This window comes from Miniopterus natalensis, chromosome 9 (assembly GCF_054644295.1).
Source record: "Miniopterus natalensis isolate mMinNat1 chromosome 9, mMinNat1.hap1, whole genome shotgun sequence".
NCBI classification, from domain to species: domain Eukaryota; kingdom Metazoa; phylum Chordata; class Mammalia; order Chiroptera; family Miniopteridae; genus Miniopterus; species Miniopterus natalensis.
In genome coordinates, this window is record NC_142089.1 from 63,164,498 (window position 1) to 63,190,749 (window position 26,252).

Below are 26,252 nucleotides of genomic sequence, written 5' to 3' on the forward strand. Positions count from 1 at the left end.
TTACAGTTTTCTTCTACATTTCCTAAATACAGCATTTATTTTGTATCAAATATTATCTAGTTTGTCATTATATGCTCACATACATGGCATGGGTGTACATTAATATTCACAAAAAAACAGTTTTAACTGTGCCCAATCCACACTGCCCTTTCCTGAACAATCTGTCTTTCTCTCACTACCAGTCAAGGGCACTGGCTGACTATTCCTTCGAACTCCAGGATTCACAGCCAGACATTTAGAAGGTTCCTTCTGAAAACAGTCACTACTTCCAATTGGTCAAGAGAAAGCTTCCAGTTAAGAGAATGGTAAGGGCATGCATGCATGCATTTAAAAGACATTTACTTGAACATTAATTGTGATATCAAGATAAGTAAGACCCACGCAGTCCTTATCACAGAGGAGGTAAAGCAGAAGACATGAACATTTAAACAAATTACTTTAGACCTGGAAAGCACTGTCACATTTGTATGAAGGAAACATTCTGTTACTGAAGAACAAATAACGTGGTGCAGAATGGTGAGAGATGATGGCTGAAGAAGAGATTTAAGCCAAAATATAAAGGGTCATGAATATCATGTCACCTTCTATGCCCTTTCTACTCAGTGTGATCCAAGGACCAGCAGTATAAGCATCACCTGGGAGCTTAAAATGAAGATTCCCAGGCCCCCACCCACAACCTAGGGAAAAAAATTTGCATGTTAACAAAATCACCAGGTCATCTGCATGCACTTTAAATGTGAGAAGCACATTTCTAGTCCAGTGTTTCTTCACAGCAGCCCAGGCACAGGCATGTGAAAGCATGTGGGCTTGTGCACAAATGCATGCAGAAGAGTTGGAAAGAAAAATAAGTCAAGTAAAATGGCAACAGTGCCCTGGCCGGTGTGGCTCAGACGGCTGGGCATCCGTTCCATGCACCAGGAGGTTGCCGGTTCAATTCCCGTAAGGACACAGACCTGGGCTGCAGCTCGATCCCCAGCGGGGGTGTGCAGGAGGCAGGGAGAGAATGTTGCGCCTCTCACATCTATGTTTCTCACTCTCTCTCCTCTCTTCCTCTCTCTCTAAAAATCAGTAAACTACTCTTTTAAAAAAAATGGCAACAGCATTTTCTTAGGTAGCAACTTATTTTTTCCTGCTCCCCTTCCTCCTTCTTGCTGTCTTATTATTGTTAAAAACAACAACAATAATAAGCAACCATTTTTTAAGTATTCTCAAAGTATCACTGGCTTAGCATTATTTTGTTTAATATAATTAACAAAATTATACTTGATACATAATTTTTGGATTATCTGATAAGAATGCTTTATCCTTGTTTTCCAGATGGGAAAACTGAGGCTGAGAGAGATTAAACAGCTTTCTTAAGGCCACAGAGCTAACAAAATACCACAGCATTTTAGATTTTATCTGAATGACTGCTCTTATCACCCAGTGATATAATGGCTCACTTACTAGATTGCAGACAATAAACTACATGGCTCTGATTTTTAGCTCTCTCTCTCCTTAATAGTTCCTGGTGACATTCCAGTAATTGTTTAAACCGTAATCCTAGTATTACCACTGTATTTAGTTTAATGAAAAACAACACTGAATATATTTGGCTAATCTTAAAAGGTAGTGTAAATATAATAAAGGCATTATTATATTTTAATATTAAAATACATTTTAAAAAATAATATTCTTGTTGCTGAACAATATACTACATAAAAAGTTAATGGCTTAAAACAATATTGATTATTGCTCACAATTCTGTAATCTAGGCAGTTCTTCTGATCAGTGGAGTAGCTGGAACATTCAATATGATGTCTTCATTCACATCTCAGCTGGGAAGCCAGGATACCTGTGGGTTGCCTATGCGCCTCTCTTTGTCCATATGATACTGCCAGTAGTGTAGCCAGGCCTCCTTAGATGGTGGCTCAGGGCTCCGAGTCACACTCCACAAGAACAACTCCCACATCACGTTTTCTAATGTTCCCTGGCCAAAACAAGACACATAGCCAAGCTGACAGTCAACGCGGCAGGGGTCTATCTACACAGAGCATGAATCCTGGGAGGCATGATCCAATGGGGGCCACCATGTAATAATCTACAAGGATTTTCAATAGTTTATCCACATGCCATTACAAGAGAAGGAAACTGGACTGGTGATTCTCCAGATCTGTTAAATCTTAGATTCTTTTAAAATATGTCTACAAAATCTATAAGCAGTCAACTAAACTTAAATATTTCAAATATTTTTGATGCCAAAAGTGGGCTTTGTCCATTGCACACATAGCCTTTAAACCATGGGTGAAGTCCAACACTTTGCAAGTGAGAAGGAATACGGCCCCATTCTAATTAATCAGCTGGGACGTTCTCCCATATACTCTCCATGTGTTTGGGTTTATTTTCTCTCTACTCTTCTGGTTTAATGCTCTAGCTCTGAACTCTGACTCAGATCTCTTTGTTTTGATGACTTTCTGGGCTACTCTTCTGGGTTTGGACTTTGGGTTCCACCATATTTCCACAAGAATGATCTGGGCTCTGATCATTCTACTTATCAGGTAACACAGGTGTGCATGTGTGTGCACTCCAGCACATACACAAACACACACCCAGCATCGAGCATGGCTCATGAAACATCGCTACTAACCCTATTCCCAGCACCGATGCCTGTCACTTCACACCCACTGCAAAGGGTTTGTAGGAAAAGCAAATATGTTTTCCTAATAAGATGAAGATGTAGAAAACCATTTATATAGCTTATGTTGTTTATGCTCTGCTCTAAAACAGGTCTCATTATGAAGAATGTTTTTAAACAGATCTAAATTTCATAGAATTCTATTAATTTATAAGTTATAATTTTTATTTATGCCTTCATTCAATGGATATTTACTATAGGTCCGCTATATGCCCTGTGCTATGCCACGCTCTAAACTCCAGTGATGAATTAAACAGGCATTTTCACCAATTTTTCTGGATAAAGAGGAACTAAAGAAAAAGGTCAAGGGATTGAGAAGTACAGATTGGTAGTTACAAAACAGTCATGGGGATGTAAAAGTACAACAAGAGCATAGGGAATATAGTCGATAATATTGTTATAACTATCTATGGTGCCAGGTGGATACTGAAAATATCACAGAGAACACCTGATAAAGTATATGATTATCTAACCACTATGCTGCACACATGAAACTAATACAAAATAACACTGAATGTCAAATGTAACTGAAAAATATTTTTAATTTTTTTAAAGAAATAAAGAAACAAGCAGCTGTAAAGTACAAATTATTTTAAGTGTTTTGGAGGAAATGATCAGTGATACGATACAGGATGAGAGGGAAAAGACTCCCTTAAAAGGTTGGTCAGAGAAGGGCCCTGTGAGGAGCTGATACTTTAATATGAAAGAGACAGCCATGCAAAGCCCACAGGTAAAATCTTTCAGAAAAAGGGGGAGAGCAGGGGCTGCATTCAAGGAACTAAGGAAGAACAGCTGGATGGCATGAGGTTAGGGGACAGCGGCACCACAGGCGTGTGGAATGCAGAGTGCAGTCTGATCATGTGGGGCCTCGTGGACTTGGATCCAAAGTTGAGCTATATTTCCTCCAAATGCAAACCATTCTTCAAGGACTTAAGTCTCTCTCCTTCTGAGAGGCCACCACTTAGTCACTCCCTACACTTCTCCTACTCACATGTCTTCTCCCACCTTTATACCCCGAATTGTCTTTCTAAGCAGTGGTAAGGGATCTGGGGGGATGGACAAGAGCTTAGGGGTGTCACTTATCCTCCTTAGGCATCATGATCCTCATCTGGAAATGAAAGCCTAAAGATAATAGCAGATTGCCTCCTTCTCTGCACTTATTTGATTTACTCATAAAATTGTAATTAAAACTACAGGGCTAGGCAGGAAACAGAATAGGGAAAGCCAGGTGGCTTCCAGATTTCTCCTGAAGAAATCTTCATAATATAATTTATTATGTTAAAAGTAAATTCTCAGAATATCAGGCTATGGTATGATCAAACAGAATCCACCAATTCCAAAGTTAGATTCAAATAAGTTTTAGTTTATCAGACGTTTCAAGTAGTAATGTTTCAGTTTCCCATATCTTAGTCAAGTAACAGTGTGATATTCTTTCTGCACTGAAATGCCCAACGCAAACTGTACAAAATAAAAGTGGTACTTAGAAAGGGGGGAAATCTATATAAACATATAGATAAAAAGAACTACACTGCCGTCCTGGCCAGTGTGGCTCAGTGGTTAAAGCATCAGCCAGGACACTGAAGGGTCACAGGTTCGATTCCCCTTCAAGGGCACGTACTTGGGTTGCAAGTTCGATCCCCGGCCTGTCAGGGCATGTGCCGGAGGCAACCAATCCATGTGTCTCTCTCACATCCATGTTTCTCTCTGTCCCTCCCTTCCACTCTAAGTCAATGGAAAAAATATTCTCAGGTGAGGATTAACAACAATAAAAAAGAACTAGACTGCTTAAAAAACAGACATATCTCCAGTCTTTAGCCTAGCTCACAGAATCAGAATATTTTGAGGTACAGTCTAGGAAACTGTATTTGAAAGCATCCCAAGGTACCCTGATGAAAGTCCTGGTGTGAGAAAAGTGGAGTTGGTCCACATGTTCATCTATTATATGGAAAAAACAAGCCCAGATTTTTACTTTATTTCCTCACATAAATAGTACGTTTTTTCTCCACTTCCACTCACTATTTTGATCAAATGACTCAGTGTATTTAATCAAGAAAGTTCTCTAGACAAAAGTTTCTAGAGGTGGTCCTCACACACCTACATCGGAGTTGTTTGCAGTGATACGTTTGAAAATGCAAATTCCTGGGCTCATGTCAAACCTACTGAATTGGGAATCTGGCCAGATATTTGCATTTTGAACACCCCCACCATTGGTACAGAGATTACTCTCAGAAACAGTGAAGTTTAAGACCCATGTCCAATAAATGATTACTGTCTCACCACTGGCTACCTTCCTTAACTAAAATTCAACAAATCAAAAAGATCACTGTGGAGTGTACAGTCATCCAGTCACTCCCTCCTTCCCTTACCCATTCCATTCATCCTTTCATCAGATCTGCTTCCCTTTCCCCAATTATATTTTCACTGGTTAAATCCTCTCACCCCCAGGTTCTCACCGTTCTTTTGTTGACACTACCAGAAATGATTAACTAAAGGGCATATTTTTTAAAGTCAGCAATCTAAATCAAACTTTTCTTTCTTATATTACAAATCACAAGAAATGTGCTGGAACTCACCAAGAGAAATAAAAAATATATAACTGAAAGCAACAAATAAAAAGAAATAAAAAAATTTATAACCTCTGCAGAACAGCCAAGGTCTCACTAACAAACATTTTTTTTCATGCAGAAAATTGTGTTCACCGTACCTGACATTGTGCAAGTATGTTTACTGCAATTTAATATCCACACAAGCAGGAGAAGAAATTTAATAATTTTTCAGCTGGAATGAATTGACAGCCAGTGTTAGAAAACTGCAGACTCTGCAGAATCAATAAAAGCTGTTGGCATCATAAAGTAGTACTTTTGCCCAGAAAACATCTCGCAAAGGTCAGGTTTACAAACCACCAGGTAGCGGTATCACTTTCACATCTTTCCAGGGCTATTAAAATTCCATTAAACAACCTTCCAAAACTAACATGCAGCCTTTAAAGTTCACCAAAATGATCCCAGAGACAGACCAGCCTCAGTTCAAACTCTGAAAGCAAACCCTTGGTTAACTTTTGTCCCCTTGTCACAAAAAAATCATTTGTAGAATTGTTTTGTAAAAGAAAAATATCAAAGCAAATACATATATATTTATTTATAATTGTAAATGTGGCTCTAAGTGGATATACCCATTTAGTGAAATGACAGACACCTGTTAACATCAGGAAACAATTTCCATATGTAAGTAATTTTTCTGTTGCAAATCTTGGAAAGCCACCACCGCTAAATATCTGATGTCATAAAACCAAGCCTGTGTTATAAGACCCAGAACTCAATTGTGCCTGAAGAGCAGCTGACATGAAGCAAGATCTCCTGCCCACTTTAGACATATAGCTTTCCCAGGCTATGTTTTCATTATAGGTTCCAAGTCGCACATGGAATTTCATCAGGCATAATCAATTCAGGATTAGCCACTCATTCCACATTTACTGAGCACCTACTAAACCCATCTACGCACTGTCACAGATGCCTGATCCAGTGCCCTCTGGCTCAGTCCTCCGGTGACCTAAACCACAGATGGGAAGAAGGGGGAACATGTGCTAGAGGATAATCCCTCCGCCCCTGAGCAGAGATGCTTGGCAGAAGCCTCCCTCAAGTACTTCAGTTTTCCTCCAAAGGGCATAAACTTCATTATCTGCTTATTTGATCTCAAAAGCAGATGGATTTGCACTCAATCAAAACAGAATGCGGGCACTTTGGGACCTTGACCGAGAGCAAAGACCTCTGCTGCCCTACTCAGCTCATGTCTGGCTGAAAGAGCTGGGTTACAGTAGAAAATGGGCAGGCCATTTGTTCTCTACACCAGGGGTCGCCACGTTTTAAAAAATCACTTCCTGAATCCATTAAAGATTCTAAGAATAAGTATATTTTCTCAAACTGTTTACTTAAAAATGTATGGAATGACCTAGCTAATAAGCAATAAAATCTTAATTATACACAATAAACAAAGAACTTAAGAATACATCTGCACGAATATATAGTTATTCATTATATTATGTACAATACAAAATATATTAAAAAAAGAAAGTTTTAAAGGAAGAGAAAATACAAATTCTAGATTCTTCTTCCTGCACCCTGATGTACCACCTCACCAAAGGACCTAGTGTGTGCAAGCAACCCCCTGAGCTATTATTAGCTTAAAGGGGTGCCTTTCTGGTGACCGATGGCTACAGGAGTGGGGCCGGATCACTAGAGAGTCACAAATACGTGGAATGTATTGTCTTAGCCTCCCAAGAAATCCTTCAGAGTGTATGTTTTTCCAGGCATGGGTGCAAGTTTTAAGAAGGAATGCCAAGATACACAACTTTAAGAAACACAGTATGTGAATCTGAATGTTAAAGGGATGCTGTTGAGACCTACTACATCTCTCAGTACTCACTATATGAAGTCCGTGTGAAAATGTTCTTTCAAATCTAAAGCCAAGCTCTTTGGTTTTTCCTCATGGGGACAAGAAGCTTTCAGAAAGTTCCGAGTAAAAACTGCCTATGTGACTACGGCCTGGTTCCCTGTGTTCTGAACCCACACCCAGCCTTGACTTTGCTATTCTCAACTGTCTTCCCAGATCTTGTTATTTTCTTTATTAAACTTATTTGCATATTTACAAGTTGTTTTGTAGGACACAATAGAGGAAAAGAATAAAAATCTCCAGGAACAGTGGGGTGGGGGGTTAATTATTCTCATTTTCCTAAGGATGGATACAAGAAGGTATTCCCAGAACCTCCAAATTTGCTGTATGTTAGATTATATGCACTCTGAACTATGAAAACTCAGAGAATTCTGAACAAGTGTCATTTTGTAAAACAGCCTTGGGACTGAATCCTTGTTTCCCACAGTGAGGAGAAGCTGTTTGCTCAACTATCAGCAAACCTTACCTAGTGGCCTATCTTATTGGAAGAAGTAATCAAAGGCTGATTATAATAATGTACTCTTTTCCCCACTTTTCTAAAGCAGGTGCCTATTAGCAGAAACATGAACTATTTCTAAATAAAGGCTCAGTAAATATTTGTTGAATGAATGGAAAAATAACAACCATATAATTCCAACTGTAAACTTCCGTTAAAGACTCATTATTTGATTTCTTTCTTTTTTTCATAGACCTCTAGCATCACACAAACCTCAAGGTTCAGAACGGCAGGCAGACTTCACCCAGAATATTAAGCATAATCACACGCAGTGGCTAACCAGAACTATGTGCTGAGGGATTCCGAGGAAGAGCCCTGGAGGATCAGTGACCACCAGGAGGCAGGGAGGTGGAGAGGCAGCAGTGTTGTCGGCCTGCTGAAACAACACGGCCCAGGCGGATAAGGGATGTTTTCAAATCCAAAGGTGCGTGTTTAAGTAAAAAGGCTCAATGATTTTTGTAAACTGAAGACTTGCTTCCTGCTTCTGTGTCCTTTAATATCCATTAGTCCAACGTGCCACTCTGTCCTTCTAAACCAGGGGGAGTTCTTTGAAGAGAAGGACCATGCCCTTTTCATTTTTTTAATTCTCACACAGCACAGTAAATACCCCGTAAATGGCAGTTGACTCTTCAGTGATACTTTGGGGATAACAAAAATCATTGAGCCTTTTAACTTAAATTAGCATCTTTGGATTTCAAAACCATCCATCAACTACCAGGTGGGTCAGCGAGTGACAACACTGAGTTGCCCCTCCAACCCCTTATCCTGGCTCACTGTTGACTAATCAACCAGGGCTTCTTCCTCCCAATGAAGGTTGAAAGGGTCAGTTCACCTTACAGCTTCAACCAAAAGTTTACCTAAACTAGTGGTTCTCAATTCTAGTTTTCAACTCTGGCTATACATTAGAATCACCTATAGAGTATTTTAGAAAATGCAGCCCCCACAACCCCTCTATCCACAGAAATCGTGGTGCAACTGTTAGAAATGGGACACAGACGTAAGTTTGGTTTTGGTTTTATAAAACTGCCAAGTGACTACAGTGAACAGCCACACCGAGAACACTGATCTTTTCCAGATAAGCATTAGTTCCTAAAGACAATATCCTTCTCTGGTGGATTTATGATCTACATGAGCATATTAGAGACAGCAGGAAGTTCCCATAAAGAGTCTTATTTAAGTTAGCTTTCCTCAAAGTGGACCACTGAACCTTTTCATCATGACTCCTATTATAAATAAAGCTTTATTGGAACACAGCCACACCCATTCATTTATGTATCGTCTGTGGCTGCATGCATGCTATGAGGGCCAAAATGAACAGTTGCAACAGAACCTTATGATCCACAGAGCCTAAAATATTTACTATCAGGCCCTTTAAGAAAAATGTCTGCCACCCCTAAATTGGTGTGTTAAGGAATACATCAGAGAAATACTAATCTAAACTGGCCAATTCAGGCTGGATCCTAAGAGTTCTGAGGAAAGGCCTCAGAGGTTAAAAAAAAGAAAAGCTCATTAAATAGGGCACCGATCTACTTTAACCAGGGCTGTTCTGCTTTTACCTTTCAAATTTCACTTGGAGAAAGGTTTGAACACCACTGGCATACAAACTAAGAGGTCTGAGTAAACTAAAGGAAGGTAAACTGTACTCTGCATTTCCACAGAAAGGTTTAACAAGCATTCTCCAAAATCACACTGAATAATCTCAGCTTATTTAAACTGAATGAATGTCTGATAAGCAGCCATTTAGGTACCATGTCCCCCTATCAAGTTATATACATTACATGCATTTACCAAGCTCTCCAATTAAAATCTTTTTATAAGTTACAACTTAATATTTTTGGGTTTTGTAAGAATTAACAGAAGAAAAGGCCATGTAGAGGCTATACCTTGAATGTCTATATATTAGCAGCAGAAGGCATTTCTATTTTATTATTCAGTATCTCTTAGAAAAGGAAGTATAAAAATAATTCTTCTTAGTGTTTACAGCCTAGGAATAGGTACCTTTCTCATTATAAACTACATACGGCTTTTTACACGCGCATCTCAAATTCTATCCGTTACACCACGCCCTTATTCTTCCAGAGAGCCAGGACTCAACAGTTGGTAACAACACCTGCCCTCGTTCCAAACACCATACAGCATTTTATACAGCTCCCATTTTCACAGTCTATTACAGACAATCATTTAATATAAGCTGTCAGAAATCATTTTTTTGGAAGCTAACAATGTACATAAAAACATGTAAATTAACATTATTAATCCTTTAGAAGAAATAGAGTTTTCAGTTTTATTTGAACAGAGCACAAGTGAAAAAATAAAGAAATGAAAGAGATTTAAATAACTGCCTTATAAATTAATAGGATGCAATTATGGGTCTCTTTTTATCTTAGATCAAAATCAGTATATAGTAATCCTTGCTAAAGGTTATCAGTCAAATGTGGCCTGGTGTAAACTGTACAACTCAACAATCTGAAGTGTATGCATCAGAAAATCAAGTATCGCTCATATCCCTTCAGATCTAAAAGAGTAGGAAGCAATGTTTTTCAGTTGCATTTCACAATTACTCTTATACACAACAGATGGTATCTTTGCAAGTCTTGAAATAAAACAATTCATCTTTTAAAATTCCAACATCAATACTAAAATCTCTGAGCACCAAGAAATTTTCTCCCTACTTTGAATATTTCACCTTAATTTATTTACCTTCCTATAACTGGTTTATGCCACTTATCTTGCAAGGTTTTTTTCAGATTTATAAGGGACAAAAAGAGTAACAGCACACAAATGAGATCTAGAAAAGCACGCGATAGCTATGAAAACAGCTCATCCATCATCTCTACATTTTGATTCCAGAGACAGCAGTGAAAGGTGTTGTTTCCACACCACTCACCCAGCACACTTAAAAAGGTTTGTTCCATCACTTATACCACTGAAACTGATTGATTAGCTGCTAGAGAAAAATCAATACATATATGCTAGAAAACACTAGCTTGTAAATTCATTCTGGCCTCAACAAAGTCTTGGTCATTGCTTGACATGTTTTTCTAGATATCTAAAATGCAACCATGTCAAACTTCGGCCCCCAGACACCACTACGCCTAGGAATTTTTAAAGCCTGAATCTCGTCAGAGGTGAGGAAGTAGCGGGGAAGGTTTCTCAGCAGTCTGTTAGAATGATGAGATGATACCCAGAAGTTACCTGGTAAACCTTTACTCATATGCAGAACTGCCCACAAAAATGATAAACACATCGAGAAGGTAAAAATAGTCGAAGAAAATGTCAAGGGGTCTAGGTTCAGGAAGAGAAAAAGAAAAAAAGCCAGGAAACCAATTAAACAGAAATTAAATACACACACATACACACATACAAACACATACGTAAAAGGTAAACTAAAGTTTCTATTTCAAAATATAAATAATTGTGACTTTAATCCAATTCATTCAGAAGTTAATGAACTGCCTTTCTCGTTTTTCGGCACCTGAATGTATAGTTGGCATATTTTTAGTGCTCTGGGAAACCACTTTACATTCAGAATGATTTCACGAATCTCTTCTCAACGCTCCCTTGCCTTTGGGTTAGCTCTTAGTCTCTTCACATTCATTAGACTGCTAAGAAATACACTTTTATGAATATAAAATGTTTCATAAGTATGCTATTCAGAAAGAAATTGTGATCTCACTGTATCATGACAAGCAACCTGGGTTCTAATCTCCATTCCACAATTGGTTTAGAGTTTTTTGAAAAGCACTTTGTATTTCTGCATAGTCATTAAAAAAATTTAAGTAGAAGAAAGAAAGCAAATGTAATTTTCAGGATGGCAAATTTAATTTCCACTGACTTTAAACAGAGTGCTAAAATTTATTGGCAGCATATTTAATCTTAACATAACCTTTCAAAGAGTAATATTTATTAATCTTTATTTATTATAGGACAGATAATTTCATAATAGTACAATGCAGAATTTAAGGCGTTGTGGCTCAAAGAATATTCCTAACATCTGAGTTATTAAAGGAACTAAATATGCAAAATCATAAAACTAAGAAAATGGGTTATTTCTTCTCTTATATTTACCCTCACAATTATTCTTCATAATTTTAAAGCTGCAACATAGAAATTCTGTAAGACCATTAAAACCACACTGTCGCCCTTGCCAGTTTGGCTCAGTGGTTAGAGCATCGACCCATGGACTGAAGGGTCCGGGGTTTGCTTCTGGCCAAGGGCACGCACCTCAGTTGCAGGCTTGTCCTCAGCCCTGATCGGAGTGCACGCAGGAGGCAACCAATCGATGTGTCTCTCACACAGATTTTTTTTTCTCTCTCTCTCTCCCTACCACTCTCTCTGAAAAGCAATGGACAAATTATCCTTGGGTGAGCATTAAAAAAACAACAACAACAAAATTGTCTTTGCAGAAAAAAAGAGATAATAAACTAACTCAATGTCTTTAAAATGTGAGCTATAGACTGTTATTTCCCATAGTAGAAAGGAGTTATAAGGCGATTCTTAGCACGAATTTACTTTTCTAAAATTAAGTAAATGAAAGGCAATTGTCATATTGAGTAGTTTCCATCTATAGAGACATCTTTCATAGAACATATTTTAAAAGCAAAAGAAAGTCTGTCATTTGATTTAGTCATTAATGTTTGTTACAGATATTCCAGTATTCTCACTCCAAATGAAAACTTCTCTATTTGGATTCATTTGAAATTCCTTCAGTTTAAGTAACATGCCTTTTTCATAATAAGGACACAGGTAATCACTTCACATAAGCTTGGCTCGGAGAGGTCATGTACCTTGTTCAGATGATGCAGCTGGTAAGCAGCAGACGGCTGTTTCAAACTCAAATTCTCTTAAAGCAAAGATCATCAAATACTTGACAACTTAAAATTTTCCTAAATACATACAATGGCTTATCTAGAAAGTTATGACCTCAACGTTTTAGTAACAGTACCATATATGAAGCAAATGAGCCCACTAGTCCAAAAACCAGCGTTCAGTTTCAACTCTAATATTCAAATAACAAGACAACAGGAAAACCTTACATCGCAAACATTCCACAGCTGGAAATAAAAAGACACATACATGTCTACTAATGATGATGATGATGATGATGAAATTAATACTAAGTAAATCCCTCCTAATACTTTCTCTATAAATCACCACTAAGTTACCCCTAACCTCTACTATTCAGTCTTTGACCCACTCACCTTAACTAGCCCCACTCACTTTGATGTGTCAGTGTTATCGGCCCATTAAAGTCTGATAGAAGCAACACACTGTATCTCTGCTGCTCAGAGGGCATTTCTAAAGATAGCCAGAGAGCTAAGTTTGTTGGATATGTAGAGAGTAATTCTGTAATCATTTTATAAAAACTATATTTATTCCTTTTTCTCCCTCAAGTCACATATAATACACAAGTGTGTCCATGCTGTCATGAAGCAGTCATACCAAAGTGTTATACAGGTTACAGATGAGGACAGATAGGAAGGAGCCAACAGAATACTTTCATTTCCCACATGGTGATTTAACAGTTTTATATTTTTCAAACAAATTTTCAGAGTAAAATGAGTAGATTTAAAATATATATGTTTATACTGATATGAGAGCGAGAGGAAGGCAGAGGGATCATGAGACAGGAACATCGATGAGAGAGAAACATCGATCGGCTGCCTCCTACACGCTCCTCACTGGGGACTGAGCCCACAACCCGGGCATGTGCCCTGACTGGAAATCGAACTGGTGACCTCTTGGTTCATGGGTCGACACTTAACCACTGAGCTGCACCAACCAGGCATGAGAAGATTTTTAAGAGTTATATGTAGTTGCACTTAGAAATGCATAATGTTTAAAAAGTGCCTCAAAGAAACTGATTTGTACGCTTTCCAATTTGCAGTGTTTGGTGGATAGATCATCTAATTTTAATATCTCCATTAACCAACAAATACATCTTAAAAAAAAAAAAAAACCATGTAAAAATGCCAGAAAAAGCATCATTTTAAAAATATATTTGGTTTCTGTGAAAATGTATGCCCTTTCTGAAAAATCCTTAACATAGCTGTGGTAGAAAAGACTACCACCCTGCCCTAGCCAGTTTTGCCCAGTGGTTAGAGCACCAGCCTGTGGACTGAAGGGTCCCAGGTTTGATTCCAGCCAAGGGCACACACCTCAGTTGCAGGCTCGACCCCCAGCTCTGGTCAGGGAAAGTGCAGTAGGCAAACAATCGACGAGAGAGCTCACATCGATGTTTTTCTAGCTCTATCCCTTCCCTCTCTGAAAAGCAATGGAATAAAATATCCTTGGGTGAGGATTGAAAAAAAACAAAAACTACCACTCAGACTTTTCCTTGGATTAGATAACTGCCTCACTCTAAAACAGGACACTGGCAAGGGTCAGTGAGTTTCCTTTCATTTCTTGTTTAATACAAGTTGAATGGGAACAGAAGAATGGACCAACTGAGTTAAGAATATAAAAGTAGAAAAAAATTATTGGGAGGTGTTAATAAATCAACCAAGGTTATTTTTCTCACTATTATTAAGAGCATTCCAAATTCATGTTGATAAAAGCTTTACGCAGACTAAATAAAGAAATGTGTTTGGAACTCGTACTCGCTGAGATTCAGGCTGTGAAGTACTGAAAGTAGCACTCCAAGGTACTTGCTAAAAGGAAAAGTACATTGCCAGTAACTCTTAACCCACAAGATTATGAGACAATAGATTATCTCATGTTGGGTGTAAAAACACACTGATGTTATATACACATATTATAAACAAAGACAAAAAGGGAAGTTTAGGTTTAAGCAGTTATGTGTCAACCAAGACAACTGTGACTCATGTAAAAGATAAGTCTTGTTTTGTGCTGAGAGATACCTAGACAATCACATTTTCCAGCAAGTGATGATTCAGAAATAGCTCGCCACCCACACAAGGAATCATTCTCTTTAGGGCTCTCTACCGGTACCACTCCTTACTGGTCCAATAGTCCTGTGGATAAGGAAGCCTATTTTTATTGGCCGACAGTAAAACCTACCTTCTCCCTTCAAGACTGGGAGGTCCTTATTCCCTCTATTTTCTAATGGTCCAGAAATGACCAAAGAAAGAGGCAGAAATCTTAAAAAATGTATCATTCAGTCCACAAAAGTCTTAACACACACCGAAAGGTCATGGATTTAATTTTTTTTGGTCTTTTCCATGGAATCTAAAGATAGGTGATAAGAGTTAAGTCATGTCACTTACCTTAGAGTCATAAAAAAAATGAAAGAGTGGTTAAAGAACAGTAATGTGTGAATATTATAACCTGACTGACTGAATCTTATAAGTTGAAATATTTGTAAACTCTTCAGAAGGCTAAAGAAGCATGTATGTAAAGTAAAACAAATTAGAAGACTACTGTAATTTATTAAGACTAAAACTGTACATAATTCTAGGCACTCTTACCTTGAAAAGACTGTTTGGCTCTGTCCACTAGTTCATCAATTGGATAACTGGCCAAGTTCCCTCTGGCGTGTTTGGTTTTGCAGTAGGTACAAGCATTGAGACACCTGTTCAAATGATAGCAGTAAGTAAGGCTCAAATTTTAAAGACAGTGTACGTATAACATGGAGAAAACACACCAAAGTGCTATTTTAGTAATATCTGCAATTTATATAAGAGATATAAAAAAACAAATATCTACCATACTTCATATTTATGTTATTTCTACCAGGCACAGAAATCTGCAATTATGTTTCAACCATTTTCAAGAATGGTTGTACAAATCACCAAATCACGTAATATTATCTTCAAATGCACATATCCATGTGGAACAAAGTTTACGAAGTCTTAGAATGATTAACCAAAAGAAGTTCAAGACCCACACTATTTTTAAACCATTGACATTTCTTTGACTATCATAAAACTAAAATTTTAGTATCTCCTATACATACCATATTATTTGGAAATGACAAAGCATATTCATTTAACTTTTAACTGACATGATAATAGTCAACATAGCATTTTCATAAAAAATACAACCTTAGAAATTTTCACATATTTTTCACTGTTTGAAATCAGGAAAAAAAATATTTAAACAAGTCCAATGTTCAATTTTTCTCACTTTGAAATTTTAAAGCATTTGTAAAATGATCTTTTAAACCTTTGTTATTCATTATATTAATTATTTATCATGTCTAAAGACTATTGGGAAATAATTCTATTTTTCTATTTTTTAAAGCTAGTGTTACCATTCTACTTTCATTTAATGTTTAATTAATTAAATTTATCATCCTAGAGCAACTGAATCCCTGAAGAGATTTGTTTTGTTTTTCAGTGTTGTTGAGTCTTATCTTTTTTTTAAATCTTCACCCAAGGATATGTTTTTATTGATTTTAGAGAGACAGGAAGGGAGAAAGAGAGAGACCAAGAAACATAGATGTGAGACAGAAACATATATCAGCTGCCTCCCGTCCTGCCCCAACCAGGGATTGAACCCACAACCTAGGTATGTGCCCTGACTGGGAATCGAACCCACAACCTTTTTGGTGTATGGGACAATGCTCCAACCAACTGAGCCACACGGCTAAGGCTTGAGCCTTATCATTTTAACACAGGTCTATTTTATCATACATGTTTCTTTTATCTTAAAATAAGAAAGTTTATTTAAATAATATTTTTAAATTACAAGAGTAAAACCAACATTTTAGTTTTTAAAACACTAACTCAAAAGGATACATGTTCATTGTAGCATTATTTATAATAGCCAAGATATGGAAACAACCTAAGTGACCATGGATGGATAAGTGGATTTTTAAAAACGTGGTGTATGTATACATACAATGGAATATTATTCAACTAGAAAAAAGGAAATTCTGCCATTTGTGATAACATGGATGGACCTCAATGGCATTATGCTTAGTGAAATAAGTCAGATTGATAAAGATAAATACTATATGATCTCTCTTATATGTGAAATTTAAAAAAAACCCTTGTAGAAATAGGGAACAGATTAGTGGTTGCCAGAGGGTGGGATCCGGGGGGGGTTGTGGGGGAAATGGGTGAAGGTGGTCTGAAGGTACAAATTTCCACTTACAAGATAAATAAATTCTGGGGATGTGACATATAGCAGGGTAACTATGGTTACCAATACCATACTACATTTGAAAGGTGCTAAGAGAGTAGATCTTAAAAGTTCATATCACTATGGGAAAACTTGTAACTATGTAGGGTGTTAGATGTTAACTAAACTTATTGAGGTAAACACTGCACAACATATACATATATCAAATCATAATGTTGTAACTTAAACTTAAGCAGTGTTATATGTCAACCACATCTCTGTAAAACTGGGGGATAGGGGTGAAATAAGTAGCTTGCCCAAGGCCTGTAAGTCAAATCTCAAGAGCTGAAATTCAAATCTGGGCCTATCAAATTTCAAATTCCATGCTGTTTTCACACCAGGCTGCCTCCCCAGAATAAATCTGTATCAAACATCCTAGCTACATACAAATGTAGATAAGATACAACCGTAAGATAAGCAATCACCTGACATGAGATATAAAGTAACAGCATATATATTCAAAGATACAGCCAATACTCATCATGTGCATGAAGCTCTTTGTTTAAAACATGTATTTCTCTCCTTTATTCTTTGGAAATCTAAGACTAGGCTTCTTGTCCATCCACTGGCCCAAACCAGTTATTCCAGCCTTGCTGTTTACAGGTTCTGTTTTTCATCTTCCTGCTGACTCTTTGGCAAAAAGTATCACCTTGTCTGGCTTGCCATGTTTTTAAAATTCCATCGCTCGGCTTCTCAAAGCCAATTGAAGTTCTCTCCTCAAGTGGCTCAGTAATCTGCTCGATGCAGCAGGCCCCACCATTCATTCACCTGTGATTCCCCATCATAATTGACACTTACTCAAGTTAAATCTGCATCCATCCAGGGAATCTGCTCTATCTCCTGATACTACTTACGTCTGATCCCTTCCTCTTTTTTATTCTATTATCAATGGAAAGCTCCATAAATTAAGCGGGCAATCTTTATTGATTTCAGAGAGAGGAAGGGAGAGGGAGAGAGAGAAACATCAATGATGAGAGGGTCATTGATTGGTTGCCTCCTGCACACCCCCCACTGGGGATCAAGCCAGCAACTCAGGCATGTGCCCTGACCGGGAATCGAACCCGGATCACCTGGATCATAAGCCAACACTCAACCGCTGAGCCATGCTGACTGGGCTAAGTGGACAACCATAATAGAAGCTACTCCTGTTTCTGACTTGGGCTATTTCTTTTCTTTGTTCTAATCCTCAGCTGAGGATATTTTTTGATTTTTAGAGAGAGAGGAAGGGAGAGAAACATTGATCGGGTGCCTCCAGTATGCACCCCACCTGGGAACTGAACTCTCAACCTAAGTATGTGCCACAACCAAGAATTGAACCCGCAACCTTTTTTGATGTAGAGGATGATGCTCTAACCAACTGAGCCACCTGGCAAGGGCTAACGGGCTCTTTCTTAAATGTAACTGTCTTGAGGGACACCAGCCTGGAGAAGGGGAAGGAAATAGAAAGAGGAAAGAAGCAAAATATGTATGTTAAACATTTATAACCTAAATGAATTAACACATGTAAAGCACTTGGTAAGTGATCAGTAAACGCTGGCTGATAGTTGTTTAATGTGACTGTTCTAACCAATTCTGTAAGGAAACAATTATACATTATCATGTTCCAGGTGTACTTAACTTCATGAAACAGATGTGTTACTGATAGTTTGGCTGAAATCAACTGTGGAAAACAAATCATATTTTCCTACTGGTTCGCTTAATAAAAGTGAAAACGTATCCCCCATGGAAAATCACTCATGAAAATGTACTAATAAAGTTTAAATAAAACAAAGTCATAATCAGAATCACTGACAATAATGAACATAAACCAATAAGTATAAATATTACATTAAGAATTCAAAATATTCTTCACTAAACTGCTCCCTTGGGGTTAATTAGGGTTGTTGATGTGATATATTTTTAAAGTTCTAAACTCTTTATTGTATAAGATAGGTTCATCCTTATTTGCAGTTATCAAAATAATTTATATTATTTCAATAAAGTGAAAATTTCTATAGAGTGTATTTCTTTAAGCATGTTATAACAGCAGCAACCAAGCATTAAATCTGCTATGCCTTAGGTTTAAAAAGGAAAAAGATTTGTTAATAATCCACATTATAAGCAGGACAAAATCAGAAAAGAACAATATAAGCAGGACAAAATCAGGAAAGAATACATTTTTGATGCTATTTGGTTTAAAAACAATTTTCTCAATCATCAAAAATCATGATGAACAATCATTTCAACATGACAAGCCTTCACTGAAGTAAAGGGATTCACCACAGAAACCATCATTGAGAGTTTCAGTTATCTGTAAACAATTAAATAATTGTCTACGAGTAACACTGAGCCAGTTTCTTCAACCGTCAGAAAACAAAAGACCTTTGAAGGTAGACTGTTGAAAGCCAAAACCAAAAAGAGGATGGCTGTTGAACTAACTGCAAGGATGATGCAAAATCCTGAACACACCTAGACTATTGTGATGGAAGAATAAAGCTAGTACATCAGGCTAATCTTTGCACTGGTTGTTATTTGGCCACAGGCCAAGAAATAACTAAAAACCTCAAAAGCAGAGGCAGATTAAGTATTTGATTTAGAAGTTTAACTCCAGAACCTTAAAAAGCATCTGTGGTAGAATATTTTTTAAATTACAGAAAATAAATGAATGAAATAACAATTAATTTTCACAAATTAAAATATTTCAAAGGGTTCAAATGCATAATACATGTAAACTTAATAACTAAACTACATAAAACAAATGAAAACAAAAAGTTTTAATATATTCAGATGTTTTTTTCTTTTAGAGAGCATCTTTAGATATCACAAGATCTGGAATAATTTAAAAATCAGAGTTAGACTTTTAAAATTTCACCCATACTGATATTTTTTTTACAGGAGAAAAAAGCCTGATTACTGCACTGATGAATTCTACTAAGCATATAGAGAAAAACAAATACTAAACATTCTTTAACTTTTACAAAAATTGAAGAGGAAGAAACACTTCCTAACTCATTCTATGAAAGTAGAATTACCTTAATACTAAAGCTAGATAAAGACACTGCAAGAATAGAAAAGTACAGACCAATATCTTATGAACACTGGTGCAAAAACTGTCAACAAAACACTAGCAAACAGAATTCAGCAACATATTAAAATAATTATACACCATGACCAAGTGAGATGTACTCTTGGAATACAAGGATGGCTCAAAATACAGAAATCCATCAATGTAATATGCCACAACAGAATGAAGAAAAAATAACACAAGATCATATCAATTAATGCAGAAAAGACATTTGACAAAATTCAACAACCTTTCAGTATAAAACCAATCAAACTAGAAATGAAAGAAACATCCTCAACCTAATAAAAGCCATATATAAAAAACTCACAGTGACATCATGCTGAATGATAAATGACTCAAGGCTTTTCCTCTAAGATCAGAAACAAGGCAAAGATGCCTACTTTCACTACTTCTCTTCAAGATAGTACTAGAAGTTCTAGTCTAAGTAGAAGAGTAAAAGAAATAAAATGCATTTAAATTAAAAAGAAGTAAAATTATTTCTGTTTGCAGATGATATGATCTTACATGCAGAAAATCTATAAATTAAAAAAACAAACCTGTTAGAACTAATAAATCAATTCAGCAAAGTAGCAAGATACAGAGTAAATACACAAAAAAATCAGTTGCATTTCTATTCATGAACAATGAAAAACTTGAAAAAGAAATTGCAAAAACAATTCCATTTACAATAGCCTTAAAAATATATAATACTTAATTAACTTAATCAAAGAGATGAAAAATTTATACAATAAAATTATAAAGCTTTGCTGAAAGAAATTGACAAAGATATAAATAAATGAAAACCATCCCATATTCAATGACTGAAAGACTTGAAATGTCAGTACTTCCCAAAGCAATCTACAGATTAAATGTAATCCCTAACAAAATTCCAATGATGTTTCTTGCAGAAATAGAAAAGCCCATCCTAAAATTCATATGAAATTTGAAGAGACCCAAATAGGCAAAACAATATTGGGGGGAAAAAAATGAAGCACTCACATTTTATTATTTCAAAGCTTTCTACAAAGCTACATTAACAAAAAGTGTGGTAATGGCCTAAATAGACATATAAGTCAATGAAATAAAATAGCCTTAATATATAACCTCACATACGTGGTGCAATGACTTTTGACAAGGGTGCCAAGATCATTCAATGAGAATCTTTTAAACAAATGGTGCTGGAAAAACTGTATATTCATTCACATGCAAAAGAGTAAAATTTGACCCCTATCTAAAACCACATACAAGAATCAACTCAAAATGGATCAACAATCTATATGTAAGACCTAAGATAATAACACTCTTAGAAGAAAGCATAGGAAAAAATTTTCATGACATTGGATTTAGCAATGATTTCTTGGATATAAAACCAAAGGTACAGGAAACAAAAGAAAAAAGATATACTGGAATTCAGGAAAAATTTTAAGTTTTTTACATTAAAAGACACTACCAGAGTAAAAAGGCAACCCACAGAATCAGAGATAATATTTGCAAATCATCTACCTGAGAAGGGATAATATGGAGAATACATAGAGAACTCCAAAACCCACCTATAAAAAACAGACTCAAAAATGCACAAGACTTGAATAGATATTTTTTCAAAGAAAACATATGAATAGTCAATATGCACATGAAAACATACACAACAGCACTAATAATTAAGGAAATAGGAATCAAAACTACAATCAGATACCACCTCATATCTCTTAGTATGGAAACTATCAAAAAACAAACAAACAGAAAACAGCAAGTATCGGCGAACATGCAGAGAAACTGAAACACTTCTGCACTGCTGGTGGGAATACAAAATGGTATAGTAGATGTGGAAAATTGTAATGGTGCTTCCTCAAAAAAGTAAACATAGAATTGCCATATGATCCAGCTATTCCACTTCTAGGTATATAATCAAAATCACTGAAAGCAAGGGCTTGAAGAGATATTTGTATAGTCATATTCACAGCAATAATAGCATTATAGAAAACAGCTAATATGTGGAATCAACTCAAGTATCTATCTATGAATGAATGAATGGATAAGTAAAATCAATGGAATATCATTCAGGCTTTAAAAGAAGGAAATTCTGTAATATGCTACAAAATGATGGAACTTTGAGCACGTTATGCTAAGTGAAATACACCAGTCACGAAAAGACAAAGACTATATGATTCCACTTCTAAGAGGTATCTGGAGTGGTTCAATTCAGAGACAGAAAGTAGGACGGTGGCTGCCAAGGCCTTGGGGGAGGGGAGAACTGTAAGTTATTGTTTAAAGGGTACAGAGTTTCAGTTTTACAAGGTGAAAAGAATTACAGGGATGGATGCTGGTGATGGTTGCACAACAATGTAAATGTACTGTATTTAATACCACTGAACTGTACACTTACAAATGATTAAGATGGCAACTTTTGTTATATGTCTTACCAAAATTTTTAAAAGAGGAAAAAAAGAATACATAATTATGTGTGTGCTTAATATTCTTAGTAAACTACAAGTTACTTAAGACCAGGCACATATCTTGCTAGCTGCTGTAGCATCTAACACAATGCCTTGTATACTATTAGAATATCATTAAATTCTGTTATTGGTGATTTTATACTGGACCAGGCCAGATGTTAAACCAATACGTGGTTACAGAGCCAGGAGCAGTGCTCTAAGCAGAAAGATGGGCTGCCAGTTATAATTATATCTTCTTGGGGGGGGGGGAAATCCAATAAGACACAACAAGGCAGGGAAAGGAAAGTCAGGAAAGGAGACAGCACAGAGCGATAATATGGATTTACCAAGCAAAAGGATCAGTACTCTTATCTTCAAGGTAAGGCAGCTAGAAACAGAAAACTAAAGCTAAGAAACTAAAACCATAAAGCCAGGGACCCTACACAAGGTATAAACACAATACAGTGTATATACCATGACAAATAGATACCCAATAAGAGAAATCAAAGGGCTATAGTATCCATCAAGAATATCTATTTTCATTATTACTGTCTGTAGTTTTTCCATCAGTAGTTCCCAGACTCTGGGACATCACAGAGCAATAAATTTAAAATGCACGGACTTAAAAATGACTACCAAATAGGATGCCAACTTTTTATTTTAAAAAAATTAAACCACTATACTGTACTATAATTATTTTATTAAAAGTTTATTTTAACACCAAAATAGAAGTGTTATGATGAAGGACCACAAATGTGGCTTCAGAAAAGCACTTTATTTTCCCTGTATTTCTCATTTCACCAGAACCTCCCCCAAAATTCATCAAATTCTACAGAAATTACTGCTGCAGATGATTCTATAACACTTACCCAAGTTTCTTTACATTTCTATTATCTTTAGAATTGAAGATGTACCAGAAAAATAGAAAGAAAACAGCTTTGACTGAGTAGCTTAGCCTAAATCAGGTAACACACCAATTGATTCAGACATAGAAGAAATATAATTAATAAGTAACAATAATAATTTCACTTGGATTTTCAAAGTGTTCTATTTGCAGCTAGTGGTTTACTCCCTGGGAGACAAAGTCCCACACCCATAATAGCAATAACTGTTTCTGAATGTGTTTACCCAAAATAGCATGGTGAAAGATGATGAAATCTTGTCAGCCATAAAGCACACACTTTTCTAAAAATGTTCTTCTATTCCACCTACATTGTTATTTTTAGTTCTATAAAACAATGACAGTGGTACAAAAAATTAAGACCAACCTATTACTTATACCTTCCAAAGACAACAGCAGAGATAGCTGCATGCAATCACCAAATAATATAGTTGCTAGTGAAACAAAAATTCTTGATTGGCCATTAGAGCTGGAGACTCCATACAAAATGACTTTGTGCTACCAGATTTGAATTAACTTATAAATATCCACCCTGAAAAAGAAACAGGGACTCTCCTACTGGGATATAAATCATATGTATACAAATATACGTGATTTATTCTTTTAAAACATAATTCTGCCATGTAAGATATATTCCCAATATACTGAAAAGTTTAAAATGCAGTAACAAATGCCCTTTCAAAAATAATATAGCCAAGTGGATGTGTACTTGTATCCACACAAACAAGCATGCATAAGCACACACATTTCCCCACTTATACTCCTAAAGGTTCTCCACATCTTGGAGTTTCGTTTTCCTTTGTTTGTTGTTCTTTTAGGTACAGATACTTGACTCCCTTACAAAACTTACTGAATCAGGGTCCATAAGAATGTAACCAAGGCGTATGTATTTGTAAAAAGTGGAACTTTTATTATATGCCTGCAACGAAGCCCAATTTATGTAATGGTAATATTAAAAAGAACATGCATTTACTTCCCGTGCCTTAACAGTTAACACTTATCTATTATTTAAACTAAAGAAAGACTTATCTAAGGGTTAATCTCCTAAAGGCCTGATTAACGACATGCTAAATATACCAACCAAATAAACTGGACTATAGTTTAAAAGTAAAGGAGTCTTAGTGAGGAGAACTATTGTTTTTGCTTCCTCGGTGGTTCTGGAGGCTGACGTCTGCTGGGGTGAAATCTCACAGGAAACACTGGCCAAAGCTGATTCTATAACATATAACAGGTACCATATTGTGGCGCCGGGGATAAAAGGTATTGTTCTAACACTGGTCAAAACATCCTGGGCAAAGCAAAAAAAAAAATCTTACATTTCAATTATGTTGAAACTAGAAAGCAAAATTCAGATAATTTTCTAACCTGTGTGGGAAAATAAATTGTTTGGGTGGAATAATGGTGTAATTACATAATGAGGAGAAAGGAGGTGTTTTAAACTGAAATGGAAAAGCAGTGCCTAAGCATTTATGCAATTACCCACCATTTTAATTTCAACAAATTCTCCACATTTTGAGAGCTGTAATTCTAATTAACATTATAATAATCTAAATAAAATTCAACCCTGTCTTTACCTTTAGAAAATTACTACCTAAAGCAAGGCCAAGAGAAAATACCACTTATCAGAGTTAAAATGAAGTACCTAGCAGGTCCTTCATGCACAGTCACGGCAATCCAGCTGACGACCCAAACCCCGTTAGAGAAAAGCTTTCATGACTCAGGCCTCAGGCGCGCAGTGGCTTAGTGCATCTTCTTCATACACCGGATACCTTCTTTACTTGACTGATTTTAAGAATCCCTATTGATTCAATAACAGCTCTTTACTGGGATGGGGGTGGGGGGAGTGATAAAAGCTACTACACCCCATCAAATACAGAATTCAGTCCTTCATAAAGAACTATGCTGTTTTCAGAAACATTAGGATGGAAAAGGTAAAAATTGATCACAGATGGAGAAAATATGTCAGTTTAAGAACTCAAATAGGAACCTTAAAACATTGTTTTAGAGATGAGCAAGGGATCAGTTGAGAAGAACTTCCTTCCCAAGAGTGGTGATGTCTACAGGGTATAACCTGGAAAGAACTACCTTTGAATGGAGGCAAAGTGAATTGTAAGAAACCTCTGGCTCCCGAGCAGGGGTAGAAATACAGGCAAACACCACGGTATGAAAACTTCTTTCGTTTAAAAGAATCAACCAGTGTAGTACACCAAGAAAGTTTGCCAAACTTTCAAATAAGATCAGGCCTGAGGACGCACAGTTCCCAAACAATACAAAACAAATGATAGGAAATACTACTTGTTAGCATTTCCAGGGTAGATTCTTTTTCTACATTTAACTGTTATTTTATTATTTTTCAACAGATCCTATTGAAAAATTATCTTTATATTTCCAAATATCTTCTGTCCTATTTGACTTTTTTTCTAAATTAAATAGAGAAAATCATTTTATTTCAAGATTTATCAAGATAAAAATCATTCCAATTTGGCCTAATTATCCCATTTCTAGGGACTCTCACAGATTGCTGATGACAGTTATAACTTTATTGAAGACAAATCTGCTAATATGTATTAAAAGCCTCACAATGTTTTCCCCAATAACTCTATTTCCAATCTAATAAACATTTTATTTTTAAAATGTTCAATTTGTATACAATGTATGAAGAAATAATCTTTCTAAGTCCAGATTCTTAAAAATAAAACACTCTTGCTGGCATAATAATAAATGGTAAGCTAATAGCTACACAATGCTTACTGGGTGCAAGGCACTATTTTAAGCACTTTTCATGTATTAAATCACTTTTAACTCTTCTAGCAACCTCATAAATTCTGTTTTTATTGCCCTTCTTTTACAGACAGAACAACAGAAATGGAACAGGACTAAGTAACTTATTCAAGGCTAGTAATGAGTGGTGAGACTAATTTGAAACTAAAAAGCCCTATGTATATTTCAATATATAAAAATCAAAAACTGCTGGATTAATATACTATTTCATTGACATCCTGATATCCATGACCAAATATTATATCCTAAGGCATCTAAATTTCTGATTGCTTAATATGTATTATTTTAACGACTAAGTATTTTAATAATCTTAGTAGTTTTACTAAAGTAAAACTGACATACAATAAACTGGACATATTTAAAGTATGTAATTTGATAAATAGTGACATATG

General features: G+C 36.1%; 1 protein-coding gene across 5 annotated transcripts in view; it reads right to left on the minus strand.

The window, feature by feature from the left end:
* CDKAL1 (CDKAL1 threonylcarbamoyladenosine tRNA methylthiotransferase) overlaps positions 1-26,252 on the minus strand; it is a 551,454-nt gene that overhangs the window by 289,942 nt on the left and 235,260 nt on the right. For all 5 annotated transcript variants that reach the window (XM_087820618.1, XM_087820616.1, XM_087820619.1 and 2 more), the window contains one exon: positions 15,047-15,150. In XM_087820618.1, the coding sequence (XP_087676744.1) occupies positions 15,047-15,150 (104 nt within the window). The remainder of the gene's footprint in view (positions 1-15,046; positions 15,151-26,252) is intronic.